The 13,361-nt window shown below is 45.0% G+C and overlaps 1 protein-coding gene across 1 annotated transcript; it reads right to left on the reverse strand.

The window, feature by feature from the left end:
- Positions 1 to 8,945: 8,945 nt before the first annotated feature.
- Positions 8,946 to 9,963, reverse strand: LOC114411159. Its single transcript, XM_028374914.1, has 2 exons — positions 9,646 to 9,963; positions 8,946 to 9,557 (listed from the first exon to the last, which is right to left on the reverse strand). Exons 1-2 carry the CDS (start codon positions 9,961 to 9,963, stop codon positions 8,946 to 8,948), a joined length of 930 nt encoding a protein of 309 aa, XP_028230715.1.
- Positions 9,964 to 13,361: the final 3,398 nt, after the last annotated feature.

Genomic DNA, 13,361 nt, shown 5'->3' on the forward strand with positions numbered 1-13,361 from the left:
GGCAAGCCAAGAGAAATGGGTCTCGTTTGAGGATATACTAGCTTTGCTGATCTTTGGGGTTGTCCTCTTTCCGAACGTGGACGGTTTGGTGGACCTAGCCGCAATTGATGCTTTCGTTGCATATCACCATAGCAAGGAGAGTCCAGTGGTGGCTATCTTGGCGAACTTATTTGATACCTTTGACCGAAGGTGTGAGAAGAACAGCGCACGGATTGTTTGTTGCTTACCCGCTCTCTGTGTGTGGTTGGTTTCGCACCTATTCCAACAAGACATAAGACACCCGTGTTCGCTTCAAAGTTATCGCTCGTGCATCAAAAAAAGAAGAGTCGATTGGGACCAACATTTGGCTGGGATAGGAGGCAGCACAATCAATTGGTTTCCTCGATGGAAGGAAGGAAAGGAGGGAGTTCTTTTCTCATGTGGGGACTACCCTAATGTTCCGTTGATAGGGACGAGGGGTTGTATTAACTATAATCCCGCACTTGCCATAAGACAGCTAGGGTACCCCATGAGGGGAGCGCCAACGGAAGAAAGCCTCTCGCCTTTCCTTGTGAGAGATTTCAGCGCGCAAAGTCTCAAGGTTATACAAAGAGTCCACAAGGTGTGGAGAAGTCCATTGAGGAAAGACAAAGAGCTTAGGGCCATCCGTAATGGCGTCATCGGTGGTTATCATGGATGGCTAAGAGTTCATACGCGAGGGTTAGATTGGCTCTCCAAGTTGAAAGTTATCAATGAGGAGAACTTTGAAGCTCCGGAGGAAGATGAAGAAGTCCAAGCTCTAAAATTAGAGCTAGGGAAGGCAAGACTCGCCAAAGAAAAGTTCAAGTCAGCCGCTACAAACATTCGGAAAGAGTGCACCGAGTTACGAGAGGAAAATGCAACCACTGCAAGAGCCCTTGAACAAGAAACCAAAAGGGCCCGCAAGGAGGAACATGGCCGAGATAAATTCCGTGGAGCTTTGTGGGGCAGTAACAATGAGCTCAAGCTTCGGAGAGAAGAAAGAGACCAGTCACGGGTGCATGGCATGATCTTAAAGGAAGAGTTAGCTGCTTGCTCAAGATCCAAAAGGAGTTTGGCTCAACACTTGGAAGCCACGGAGCAAAGCATGCTAGCTATCATAGGGCAGTACAAGGAAGAGTTAAACCAGTCTGTGACCCATGAACAAAAGCTAGTAGAGGATTTCACACAAGTGTACGCTGAAAAGGAAGCAAGAGGGAGGATGATTGATGCATTGCATCAAGAAGCGACTATGTGGATGGATAGGTTCGCCTTGACCTTGAATGGAAGTCAAGACCTCCCGCGACTACTAGCCGAAGCAAAGGCCATCGCTGAAGTGTGTACAGCCCCCGAGGAAATTCTCGGGCTAATCAATTACTGTCAACACATGATAGATTTGATGGCCCATATAATTAGAAACCGTTAGGTTCTGTTGTAACACTTTTGTATAATCTTGGCTAGATAAAAGCCTTGTTCTTTTTATAAAACGAGAAGTTCTGAACTCATCACGTTATCTAAAAAACCTTGAGGTGGATCCAAGTGCTCCGATCATTCATTTGCATATTCATGTTTTGGTGGCATACTCACCGTTGTTTGTTTCTTTAGGGAACTCACCATAACTAAGAAAGTGCAAAGGCACCCCTATAACACTCGATCCAGAGAAATGGATAATGAAGAGGGCGTGCAAGAATAGATGAAGGCCGATCTATCGGCCTTAAAAGATCAAATGGCATCTATCACGGAGGCCATGCTAAAACTTCATAAAACTATAGAAGATAATGCCATGGCGGCCGCCTCCAATATGGCTAGGGAAGCGGAACCGGTGCTACAGCCCGCAATAAACTTGGGCCGAGACAGAAACACGACGGTGTTAGGTCGGAGGTATAGTCCTCAAGCCTACCCTTACCGCTCCGGATGATTTGAGCCGAGACAGAAACACGATGGTTTGCCTCCGGACTTCACTCCCCGTACCGCTCCGGATGATTTGAGCCAAGCCCCTACCTTCGAGGGGCAACTCCCTCCTTATGTCGACTATCCCCTGCAAGAAGATGATGAAGGAGATGCCCATCTAGGCCCTCTGCTTCCCCTCAAAGATTCGGCCCCCCATGAATTACCCCAACCAAACATAGTCCGCCATGTCTCGTCTTCACCCGCACCCGTAAAAGAATTCGTTCCCTTTGCAGAAGATAAGGGAAAGATTGATTCACTTGAAGAGAGGCTAAGAGCAGTAGAGGGCCTCGACAACTACCCGTTCTCGGATTTAGCGGACCTATGTCTGGTACCTGACATCGTCATCCCTCCCAAGTTCAAAGTACCAAATTTTGATAAGTACAAAGGGACGACATGTCCAAAAAGGCATCTTCAGATGTATTGCCGAAAGATGGGGGCGTATTTTGCAGACGAAAAGCTGTTGGTGCATTTCTTTCAAGACAGCTTGGCCGGAGCAACAGTGGCATGGTATACCAATCTGGAAGCTTCTCAGATCCGGTCATGGAAAGACTTGGCAACTGCCTTCATTAGGCAGTACCAATACAATACGGATATGGCTCCCGATCGGAACCAGCTTCAGAGTATGACCAAGCGAGAACATGAGTCCATTAAAGAATATGCCCAAAGGTGAAGAGATCTCGCAGCCCAAGTCGTCCCACCCATGACGGAGAGGGAGATGATCACAATTATGGTAGATATGTTGCCTACGTTCTACTATGAAAAACTGATAGGATACATGCCAGCTAACTTTGCGGATCTCGTCTTCGCCGGAGAAAGAATTGAGTTCGGACTGAGAAAAGGCAAGTTTGAATATGCCTCCAACGTGGCCCCCAACAACAACAGAAGAGCCCCAGTGGTGGGCGCGAGGAAAAAGGAAGGAGATACCCACGCGGTCACCAACCCAACCCCCCGAACTTTTCAATTCGAGCCGGAAGCTGCCTCCCAACTCAAGTGAAAGGACCACCCGCAGTAGAAAGAATGTCGGCCCAACACACAGCTCCAGCCACTCCCCGGCCAGTCAATAATACAGCTCCTGGCGCGAGCTATAATAATGCACGGCGCCCACCCCCGAAAGATGATTTCTCTCCTAATCCCATGGCATACTCCGAGTTGTGGCCTTCATTATTGGAGAATCATTTGGTGGTGGCCATACCCGGGAAGGTCCTCCATCCACCATACCCCAAGTAGTACAACTCGGATGCCAAGTGTGCATACCATAGTGGAGCTCCCGAACACAACATTGACTCCTGCCTCACGTTCAAGTATAAGGTGCAACACCTAATTAATGCCGGCTGGCTATCATTCCAAGAGGAGGGCCCCAACGTTAAAACCAACCCACTAGCCAGTCATGGAGGGGCTAGCGTAAACGCCATTGAAGAGCATGGGCCATCGGGGGCAAAGAGATTAGAAGATGTGGCTACATCTAGACGCTTCATCTACCAGTCGTTGCAAGCGGCATGCATGGTCTCCCGTGGTGGAGACGAAAGGGACGAATGTTTGTTTCACCTCGAGGAGTCACACGACATGGAAACTTGTCCCGCGGTGGAAGAATTGCTTCAACGGCTCATGGACTGGGGGCAGCTTGAAGTGTCCAAAGGAGGGAGGGAAGAACCACAGATTTGCATGCAGTCGGAAGAAAAGAAGGTTCCCCCAACCCCAAAGCCCTAGTAATATGTTTCACTAGAAAAGGGACCAGCTCCACGCCCATATACCCCTGGACAGCGCCCAAGCCGATGTCGTTTGCATATCAAAGCAATAAGGCCGTTTCGTGGAAGTATACCCCTCCCGCTTTTGGAGAAAGAGTTGCAATCGAGGTTGACTCCCTGTCAGCCAAGGTGACCAACATCACCGGCCTCAGTGGCGTAACCCGCAGTGGCCGGGTGTTCGCTCCCCCTGACTCGACGGAATTGCCCTCCAAGAGGAAAGCGCCCATGGTCCAAGAGCCCAGAGACGTAGCCACCCCCTCAAAAGAAGTGGATCCTCCGGTGGTAAAGGGGGCTGAAAAGAAAGAAGGTCTTCAAGGAAAGATGGTGACTTTGGAAGAGGCTCATGAGTTTCTTCGCCTCATCCAACAAAGCGAGTTTAAGGTAGTTGAGCAACTAAATAAAACTCCAGCAAGGATCTCTTTGCTGGAACTGCTCATAAACTTCGAGCCTCATCGTGCACTGTTGATAAAGGTCCTCAATGAAGCCCACGTAGCACATGATATCTCAGTTGAGGGTTTTGAAGGCATTGTTAATCATATAACCACCAATAACTATATCGCGTTTGTGGAAGAAGAGATTCCCGTTGAGGGGAGAGGACACAACAAGGCTCTACATGTGTCTGTGAGATGTATGGACCATGTCGTCGCAAAGGTACTTATCGGCAATGGTTCATGTTTAAATGTGATGTCGAAGACCACCTTGGAAAAGCTTCCTTTTAATGCGTCACGTTTAAAACCAAGTTCGATGGTGGTACGAGCCTTTGATGGTACTCGGCGGGAAGTGATGGGGGAAATCGAAATCCCCATTCAGATAGGCCTCCACCCTTGCAATGTGATGTTTCAAGTGATGGACATAAATCCCGCCTACAACTGCCTCTTGGGGAGACCTTGGATTCATACGCTAGGAGTGGTCCCTTCGACGCTTCACCAGAAATTGAAGTTCGCGGTTGGTGGACTTTTAGTGATAGTGTCGGGTGAAGAGGATATGTTGGTAAGCTGCCCCTCTTCCACATCATATGTTGAAGCAGCGAAAGAATCTTTGGAAACAGCTTTCCAATCCTTTGAGGTGGTGAGTTGTGCCTCTGTGGAAACGAGCCCGCTGCTACCCTCTCTCTCTAATGCAGCCATAATGGTGGCACAGGTGATGCTCAAGCACGGATATGAGCCCGGAATGGGTCTGGGCAAGGACGGCCTCGGGAATGCCGACGTGGTCGATATTAGGGGAAACTCATACAAATATGGGTTGGGGTATGAACCCGGGATGCCGAGAAGGAGGAATGCACCGTCAAGACTTCGGGCGGATAGGACATGGCCCGGCCATGTTAGCCAGTGTTTCACCAGTGCCAGAATCATGTTCGAGGAAGAGGTGGCAGCGATAGGAGAGGAGTGCCCTCAAGACCCGCCGAATTTCGTGCGGCCATGCCATCCCGATTCCCAAGTGAGGAACTGGCGCGTGATAAGCCAGTCAGAGGTCTATACCACTGATTCAATGTAATTAGAGGCTATAGTTTCCTTTCTCTCTTGTTTTGTGAAACCTACCTTATTAAATAAACAAAGAGATCTTGTTTCATCTGTTCTTGCAGTCCCACCTTTTCTCATATCATTTTGCATGTTTTTGTTTCTTTTGTCTTAATTGGTATAGATATGAGGGTCGATTCTTTGAGGATCCTAACGACGAGGGTTTCACGATCGATTTTGACTGAGATGTAAGCCAAACAATGAACGAAGAAGAGGAAGAGGACGTCCTTTCACCAGAGTTGGAGAGGTTGATCGCTCAGGAAGAACGCGAAATGAAGCCTCACCAAGAAGAAATCGAACTGGTGAACTTAGGGACCAGAGAGGGAAAGAAAGGAGTAAAAGTAGGAACTGGTATGATCGCACCTATCCGCCAAGGCTTGATAACCCTTCTAGAAGAATATCAAGACATCTTTGCGTGGTCATACCAAGATATGCCCGGTCTGGACTCTGACATTGTGCAGCATAAGTTGCCATTGAATCCTGGGTCTTCCCCAGTTAAGCAAAAGCTACGAAGTATGAGACCCGAGATGTCTTTAAAAATCAAAGAAGAAGTAAGAAAGTAGTTCGATGCGGGTTTCTTAGTTGTAGCTCGATACCCGGAGTGGGTGGCCAACATTGTCCCGGTCCCGAAAAAGGATGGCAAGGTTCGAATGTGTGTAGACTATCGGGACTTAAACCGAGCCAGTCCTAAAGACAATTTTCCCCTGCCACACATTGACATACTGGTAGATAATACAGCCAAGTTCGCCCTTTTCTCGTTTATGGATGGTTTCTCGGGGTATAATCAAATAAAGATGGCATCCGAAGATGTAGAGAAAACCACTTTCGTCACCCTATGGGGAACGTTCTGCTATAAAGTGATGGCCTTCGGGTTGAAAATTGTTGGGGCAACCTATCAGCGTGCCATGGTAGCGTTGTTCCATGACGTGATGCATAAGGAGATAGAGGTCTACGTAGATGACATGATTGCCAAGTCTCGGACTGAGGACGAACACCTTGTCAATCTGCGTAAGCTGTTTGGAAGGTTGCGGAAATACCAACTGAAGCTAAACCCAACCAAGTGCACCTTCGGGGTAAAGTCGGGGAAGTTGCTGGGATTTATTGTAAGTCAGAAATTGATAGAGATAGATCCCGAGAAAGTGAAGGCCATTGTTGAAATGCCGGAACCACGCACGGAGAAGCAAGTTCGAGGTTTCTTGGGCAGGTTGAATTACATCGCGAGATTTATCTCGCAACTCACTCCTACATGTGAGCCCATTTTCAAAAAATGCACACACAAAGTTTCACAATTCCACAATTTCCTAAGATAGGCCTAACTCACAAAAACAGTCGCCAACTGTCGCAACCTACCCTTTTGCGGGCGAGCGAGGCGAGGCTCATGGGTGCGTCTTCCAAAGGAGGAAAATGTGCGGAGTCGCCACCAACGTTTATTTGTGGAAAATGTCGGAAAAAACCGAAGGAAACTGGTCATGAAGAATATTCCAGATTCGGGAGTGGTATTTACGTTTGAGGAAGGTATTAGCACCTCTAACGTTTGTCTCAAAGGACAACAGCCTTAATTTTAGAATTGTGTGAAATTGTGTACCTAAACTTTTATTGTTTTTTTTATCTTTAGAGGTCGACAAAAGCGGGGCTCTTGCTCCTACATACCCTCCATCGAAGAGGAAATCAGACCTCCATAGGTCTTTCTAAGGGGCGAATCAAGCAATTCTTTTTACTTGGAAGGTGGTCTTTTTAAGGCGTTGGACCTTAAAATGATCCATTTTTACTTGGTGAGAAAAACTGAGGTATCGAACCTTAAAATCCTTTTTAGTGATTTTTTGCGGACGAGCTTGACTTTGCGAGTTGATTTTAGCCTTAGTTTCACTTTAGTTATTAGTCAATTCAATTAAGAAAGAGAAATCCCAAAGAGAAACGTCCGATTGATTTTTTTGGTTTATTTTACTAAAAGATATTTTTTATTATTATATTATTATTTTACCTCTTTTTGGTTTCCAACGTGGTTACGGCACGACCGAACGGTCGGATTTCATTTTAACAGAAATTAACGGATATTACAAATCAAATGATCGATGAAAATTTATTTTATTTTTTGATTAGGCGAGAAAATGACTTAAGTAAATGACTAAAGCACGTCAAAAGGGGGTACGAAAAGTAAATGAAACGAGAATAAAAGTACGCAAAACAAATGGGGACCACCAAGGGTACATAGAATGAATTGAAAAGTTCGATTTCGGGAACTTACCGGTTGAAGACCGAAGAACGACGAAGAACGAACGACGAACTACGAAGAACGGTTGAAAATCTTCGCGAAATCACCCACGAAAACGTTACGGAAGCGCCTTGGCTTGGATTTTCTTCACGGAAACAACTTTCCTCACTAATTTTAAGTGATTACGAAGTACCAGAAGGGCTGAACCCTTTTCTTCTTCACTCCTCCCTCAATTTATAGGAAAATAGGGGAGGAGCTTGCCACCCAGCTCGCCCAGGCGAGCCAAGTTGCTTCCTCCAAAAGCAACCGCCTCCTGGAGGAACATCCTGGAAGGCCCAAGTGGGCTTGGTTTCTATTTGCACCCCCTTTTTTACTAAATACACCCCCTTTGCTTTTTTGGTGATTCTTTTTCCGTAACGTTACGAAACTTTACGAATTTCGTAACGATACTTGTTTTCTTTCCGTAAGGTTACGGAACCTTACGGGTCATGTAATTACTCCTTTTTTAGCTTTCAGAATGTTACGGAAACTCACGGATTGCGTAATAATACTTCCTTTTGATTTCCGGCATGTTACGGAATTTCACGGATTGCGTAACAAAGCTTCCTTTTGATTTCCGGCATGTCTCGGAACTTTACGTATCGTGCAACAAAGGGTGCCAAGTACCTCGAAGCGGTCAAACAAAGGTTGCATGCCATCAAACAATGGTCCCCGGACGAAATTAGGGTATGACAATCTAGAACAAGTCACAACCAATTATTGATTTCCTATGTCTCTATCCTAAAATTTTTTATTCAATGACTGAAATTAATTGCTGAAATTAAAAGAAAACTAAAGAAAAAGAAAAATAAAGAGAAAAAAAATCCTAAAATAATGGGCCTCAATCCTGTGTGTGGGCCCTGGATCCCAAGCTCTGTGAGCATCATTGATGTCTGCAACATAATCATCATCAGCTTCAACAAATGCGACATCATTATCAGCAACACCAAAGGTGTCACCCCCCCCCCCCCGAACAGAAGGAAGTTGGACTCCTGGCCAAGCAATCTGCGCTAGGAATGCCTTTGGTGCCATCACCGGCTTCTTAAGGGAGAGATGGTGGAGGATCTGCATCAGTACGTACTAGCCATGGTGGAGGCTATGAAGCATAGGGAGGAGCTGCTTCAGCTGAGAAAAAGGCATAGAGGTCTGGTCGATAGGTGGAAGGGAGACATCTAGAGGAGGGACCGCTGGTGGAATGTTTGGAATGTCTCAAGTCTTGGCCTTTTTTGGCCCCAAAACGACACTAGAAGAGTCTGTAGGATTCACAACTGGCTTGGTTTCATCTTCTTCTAGAAACACAGAATTCAGGTGCCCCCCAACAAGATTAGCTTTTTGCTCAATTTCCTCCATCTTAAAACAAGTCTTGCTATCACTGGGATGCTTACTTCCCTCAAACAAGTTGAAGGTGGCTTTCTAGTCTTCCACACTCATCTCCAAGTTGTCTTTTCTCATGTCCACAACACACTTTGCAGTCACCATGAATGGTCAACCCAGAATCAAGGGGATCTCAGCATCTTCTTCAATGTCCATGATTACAAAGTCCACCAAAAAAGTGAGTTGGTGTACTTTGATCAGGACATCTTCAACTACCTCGAACAATCTTGTGATGGAAGGGTCTACCAGCTGGAGTGTCATCCTTGTAGGAGCTATCTTCAGATTTCTGATTCTTTGGCACATGGACAAGGGCATCAAGTTCATTCTTGCTCCCATGTCAAGGAGATCCTTCCCTACGGACACATCCCTAATGGAGCATGGGATAGTCACATTTCCTGGATCTTTGAGCTTGTGTGGTAGCTTCCTCTGGATCACTACATTACAATTGCCCTCTACCACTATGTTCTCACTATTGACATATTTCCCTTTGAGGAAGTCCTTCATGAATTTGGTATATAAAGGTATCTGCTGTAAGGCCTCTTTAAAGGGAATGGTGATCTCCAGCTTATTGAAGATGTCAAGAAAACGAGCAAAGCACTGCTCCCTGTCATTCTTGGATGGAACCAAGGGATATGGAGTTTTCTTCACTGGGACGGAGGGTGTCTCCTTTCTTCTGGCCTCTCGAGCTAATTGGCTCTTGGTCTTACTCTTATCTTTTTCTCCCTTTTTTTTTTCTTTTCTCCTTCCTCATCACGCACATCCTCCTCAATTTTTTTTCCTTCTTAGCACTTTCCCTCCTAGTGAAAATTACCTTGCACTCCTCTTTGGTATTCATCTCAGTATTGGCCCCAAAGGTTCCAGTTGGCCTTTCAACAATTTGCTTCACTAGTTGACCCACATGTACCTCCAGATTCCTGATTGTTGCATCAATACTCTTCTTATGTGATTCGATTCTATTGGCTAGGAGCCCGATGAGATGGACCTCCTTAGTTGAAATTATTCCCTGGATAGAATCTCCAACCTTGGCCCTGCAACAAATTACCTCTCTGATAGAATCCTGGTGGTCCTCCATGATGGAATCCTTGCTGATTCTGACTGCCCATGTAGTTAACTTTGTTAGCAGCATCATCTTGGACCATGCATGAGCCTGACTCGTGAGTGCCACCACAGATGTTACATCTCCCAATGTGCATGACTAAAGCTGGAGAAGGTTGCACTGCATGCAACTGTTGAGGGAGATTACTCAGAGTTGTTGTGAGGGTCTCTAAGGTCTTGGCCAGGAGCTTGTTTTAAGCCAACATAGCATCTTGGGAAGTGATCTCAAGAAGACTTTTCTTTATGGGTGTGTAGGCTCGATCACGGAGGATAGCGTGCTCACTGGCTGCCATATTTTCTATCAGCTCCATCGCTTCTTCTGGAGTCTTCAGCTTGATCCTCCCATCGGCGGAGGTGTCGAGGAGTTACTTGGAATCGGGTCGCAAACCATCAATGAAGATGTTGAGTTGGACTGGCAACCCATGTGTAGGAGTCTTCAGGAGTAATCCATGGAAGCGGTTGTCATACCCTAATTTTGTCCGGGGATTATTACTTGATGACATGCAACCTTTGATTGGTCGTTTCAAGATACTTGGCACCCTTTGTTGCACAATATGTAAGTCTCGAGACGCGCCGGAAGTCAAAAGGAAGCAGGGTTATGCGATCCGTGAAATTCCATAATGCGGCGGAAACCAAAAGGAGGTGTCGTTGCACAATCCGTGAGTTTCCGTAACTTCTTCGAAAGCTAAAAAAGAGTAAATACATGATTCATAAGGATTCGTAACCTTACGGAAAGAAAATAAGTATCGTTACGAAATTCGTAAAGTTTCGTAACGTTACGGAAAAAGAATCGCCAAAAAATAGAAGGGGGTGCATTTAGTAAAAAGGGGGGTACAAATAGCAATCAGGCCCACTTGGGCCTTCCAGATTCTTCCTCTAGAAGGCTGTTGCTTCTGGAGGAAGCAACCTTGCTCGCCTGGGCGAGCTGGGTGGAAAGCTCCTCCCCTATTTTGCTATAAATAGGGGGAGGAATGAAGAAGGAAGGGGTTCAGCCTTCTTGGCACTTCATATTCTCTTGAAATTGCTGAGGAAAATTGTTTCCGTGAAGAAAATCCAAGCCGAAGCGCTTCCGTAACGTTTTCGTGGGTAATTATGCGAAGATTTTCAACCGTTCTTCGACATTCATCGTTCGTTCTTCGTTTTCTTCAGTCTTCAACTGGTAAGTACCCCAAACCGAGCTTTTCAATTCATTCTATGTACCCGTGGTGGTCCCCATTTTGTTTCATGTATTTTTATTCTCGTTTTCATTTACTTTCCGTACCCCCTTTTGACGTGCTTCAGTCATTTATTTAAGTCATTTCTCGCCTAATCAAAAAATAAAATAAATTTCCACTGATCATTTGATTTGTAATATCCGTTAATTTCTGTTAAAATGAATTCCGACCGTTCGGTCGTGCCGTAACCACGTTGGAAATCAAAAAAGAGGTAAAATAATAATATAATAATAAAAAAATACCTTTTAGTAAAATGAAGCAAAAAAATCAATCGGACGTTTTTTCTTTGGGATTTTTCATTCTTAATCGAATTAACTAATAACTAAAGTGAAACTAAGGCTAAAACCAACTCGCCTAGTCAAGCTCGTCCACAAAAAAGTCACTCAAAAGGGTTTGAAAGTTTATCATTTCAGTTTTTCCTTATCAAGTAAATGGATCATTTTTAAGGTCCAACGCCTTAAAATGATCACCTTTCAAGTAAAAAGAATCGCTTGATTCACGCTTAAGAAAGAACTACGTAGGTCTGATTTCCTCTTCGATGGAGGGTACGTAGGAGCAAAAGCCCCGCTTTTGTCGACCTCAAAAAATAAAAAGAAATAAAAGTTAAGGTAACACAATTTCCACAATTCTAAAAAATAGGCTGTTGTCCTTTGAGACAAACGTGAGAGGTGCTAATACCTTCCTCAAACGTAAATACAACTCCCGAACTTAGAATTTTTCATTTTGACCGGTTTCCTTCGGTTTTTTCCGACGTTTTCCACAAATAAACGTTGGTGGCGAATCCGCGCATCTTTCCTCCATTGGAAAGCGCACCTGTGAGCCTCGCCTCGCTCGCCCGCAAAAGGGCATGTTGCGACAGTTGGCGACTCCACTGGGGACCTTTTGTGAGTTAGGCCTATTTTAAAGAATTGAGGAATTGTGAAACTTTGTGTGTGCACTTGTTGAACTGTGTAAAATGTAAATAATTGTTGTCTATTTCGCATTTTTTACACTACATTCTAAGCACCCACGGGTTTGAGTAAAAAAAGGGGCCCTATACCCGGGTTCATGGGAATCTAAGGAGTGGGGGTGAATCTATCATCATGCTAGGTCTCCGACTTGCTTGATAATAGTGAAACCCCATCTAGAGCTTTCTCTCTTTATAATATGTTGTCGCTGGTATTCCATACCGCCACAATATTATTATTTTGAGTGATGATACCTCTAGAAAACAGCCGTGTGAGTTATGAATTGTTGGGGGTAGTGATTAGAGACCCCTAGATATTGTCCTATAGGTTCCCAATTAGGGGCATGGAGCAAACACGCTCTGTGCCATTTGTTCTCATGCATTTCTCTAAAAATACCGCTAAATGTAGTTTTGCTAGTTTCCTTAAGTGTAATGCGTAACCTTTTAATACTTACGTTGAGGCGCCATTGTCATACCCTAATTTTGTCCAGGGATTATTATTTGATGATATACAACCTTTGATTGGCTGCTTCGAGATACTTGGCACCCTTTGTTGCACAATATGTGAAGTCTCGAGACGTGCCGAAAATCAAAAGGAAGCAGGCTTACGCGATCCGTGAAAATTCTGTAATGTGACGGAAATCGAAAGGAGGTGTTTTTCGCAATCCGTGAGTTTTCGTAACTTCTTCGAAAGCTAAAAAAGAGTAAATACATAATCCGTGAAGATTCGTAACCTTGCGGAAGGAAAATAAGTATCGTTACGAAATTCGTAAAGTTTCGTAACGTTACGGAAAAAGAATTACCAAAAAAGGTAAAGGGGGTGTATTTAGTAAAATGGTGGGTGCAAATAGTAATTTTCGAATATGGGTCCTTCTAGAGGTTTTTGGGCAATTTCTTGCTTAAGGTTGAAGCAACCTAGCTCGCCTGGGCGAGCTAGGTGGCCACCACACCCCCCGTTTTGTTGAAAAATGGGATTCCGGGGCTTTCGGGACACCCGTAATGCTTCCGTAAAATTCCCATAATCCTAAATAAGCATATTTAACTTAATAAGGGTGAGAGGGAAGAGAAAAAAAAGAGGAAAATGAGGTCCTATATGCTTCCATAAGGCTTATGTAACTTTTCCGTAAATTACGAAAGAGGGGGGGTGAACTTATCAAAATTGGGGGGTGCAAATAGCAATTTCGAAATTTTGAATTGGGCCTTCCAGAATGTTTGTTGAAGTTGGATTGCTTCTGGAGGAAGCAACCCAGCTCGCCTGGGCGAGCTGGGCAG

Source organism: Glycine soja, chromosome 5 (genome assembly GCF_004193775.1).
Source record: "Glycine soja cultivar W05 chromosome 5, ASM419377v2, whole genome shotgun sequence".
NCBI lineage: Eukaryota > Viridiplantae > Streptophyta > Magnoliopsida > Fabales > Fabaceae > Glycine > Glycine soja.

Coding starts and splice junctions, on each gene's coding strand:
- LOC114411159 (XM_028374914.1), bottom strand. CDS start 9,963: ATGATGCTGCTAACAAAGTTAACTACATGGGCAGTCAGAATCAGCAAG. Junction 9,558..9,645: donor ATACCAAAGAGGAGTGCAAG/GTAATTTTCACT, acceptor GAAAAAAAAAAG/GGAGAAAAAGATAAGAGTAA.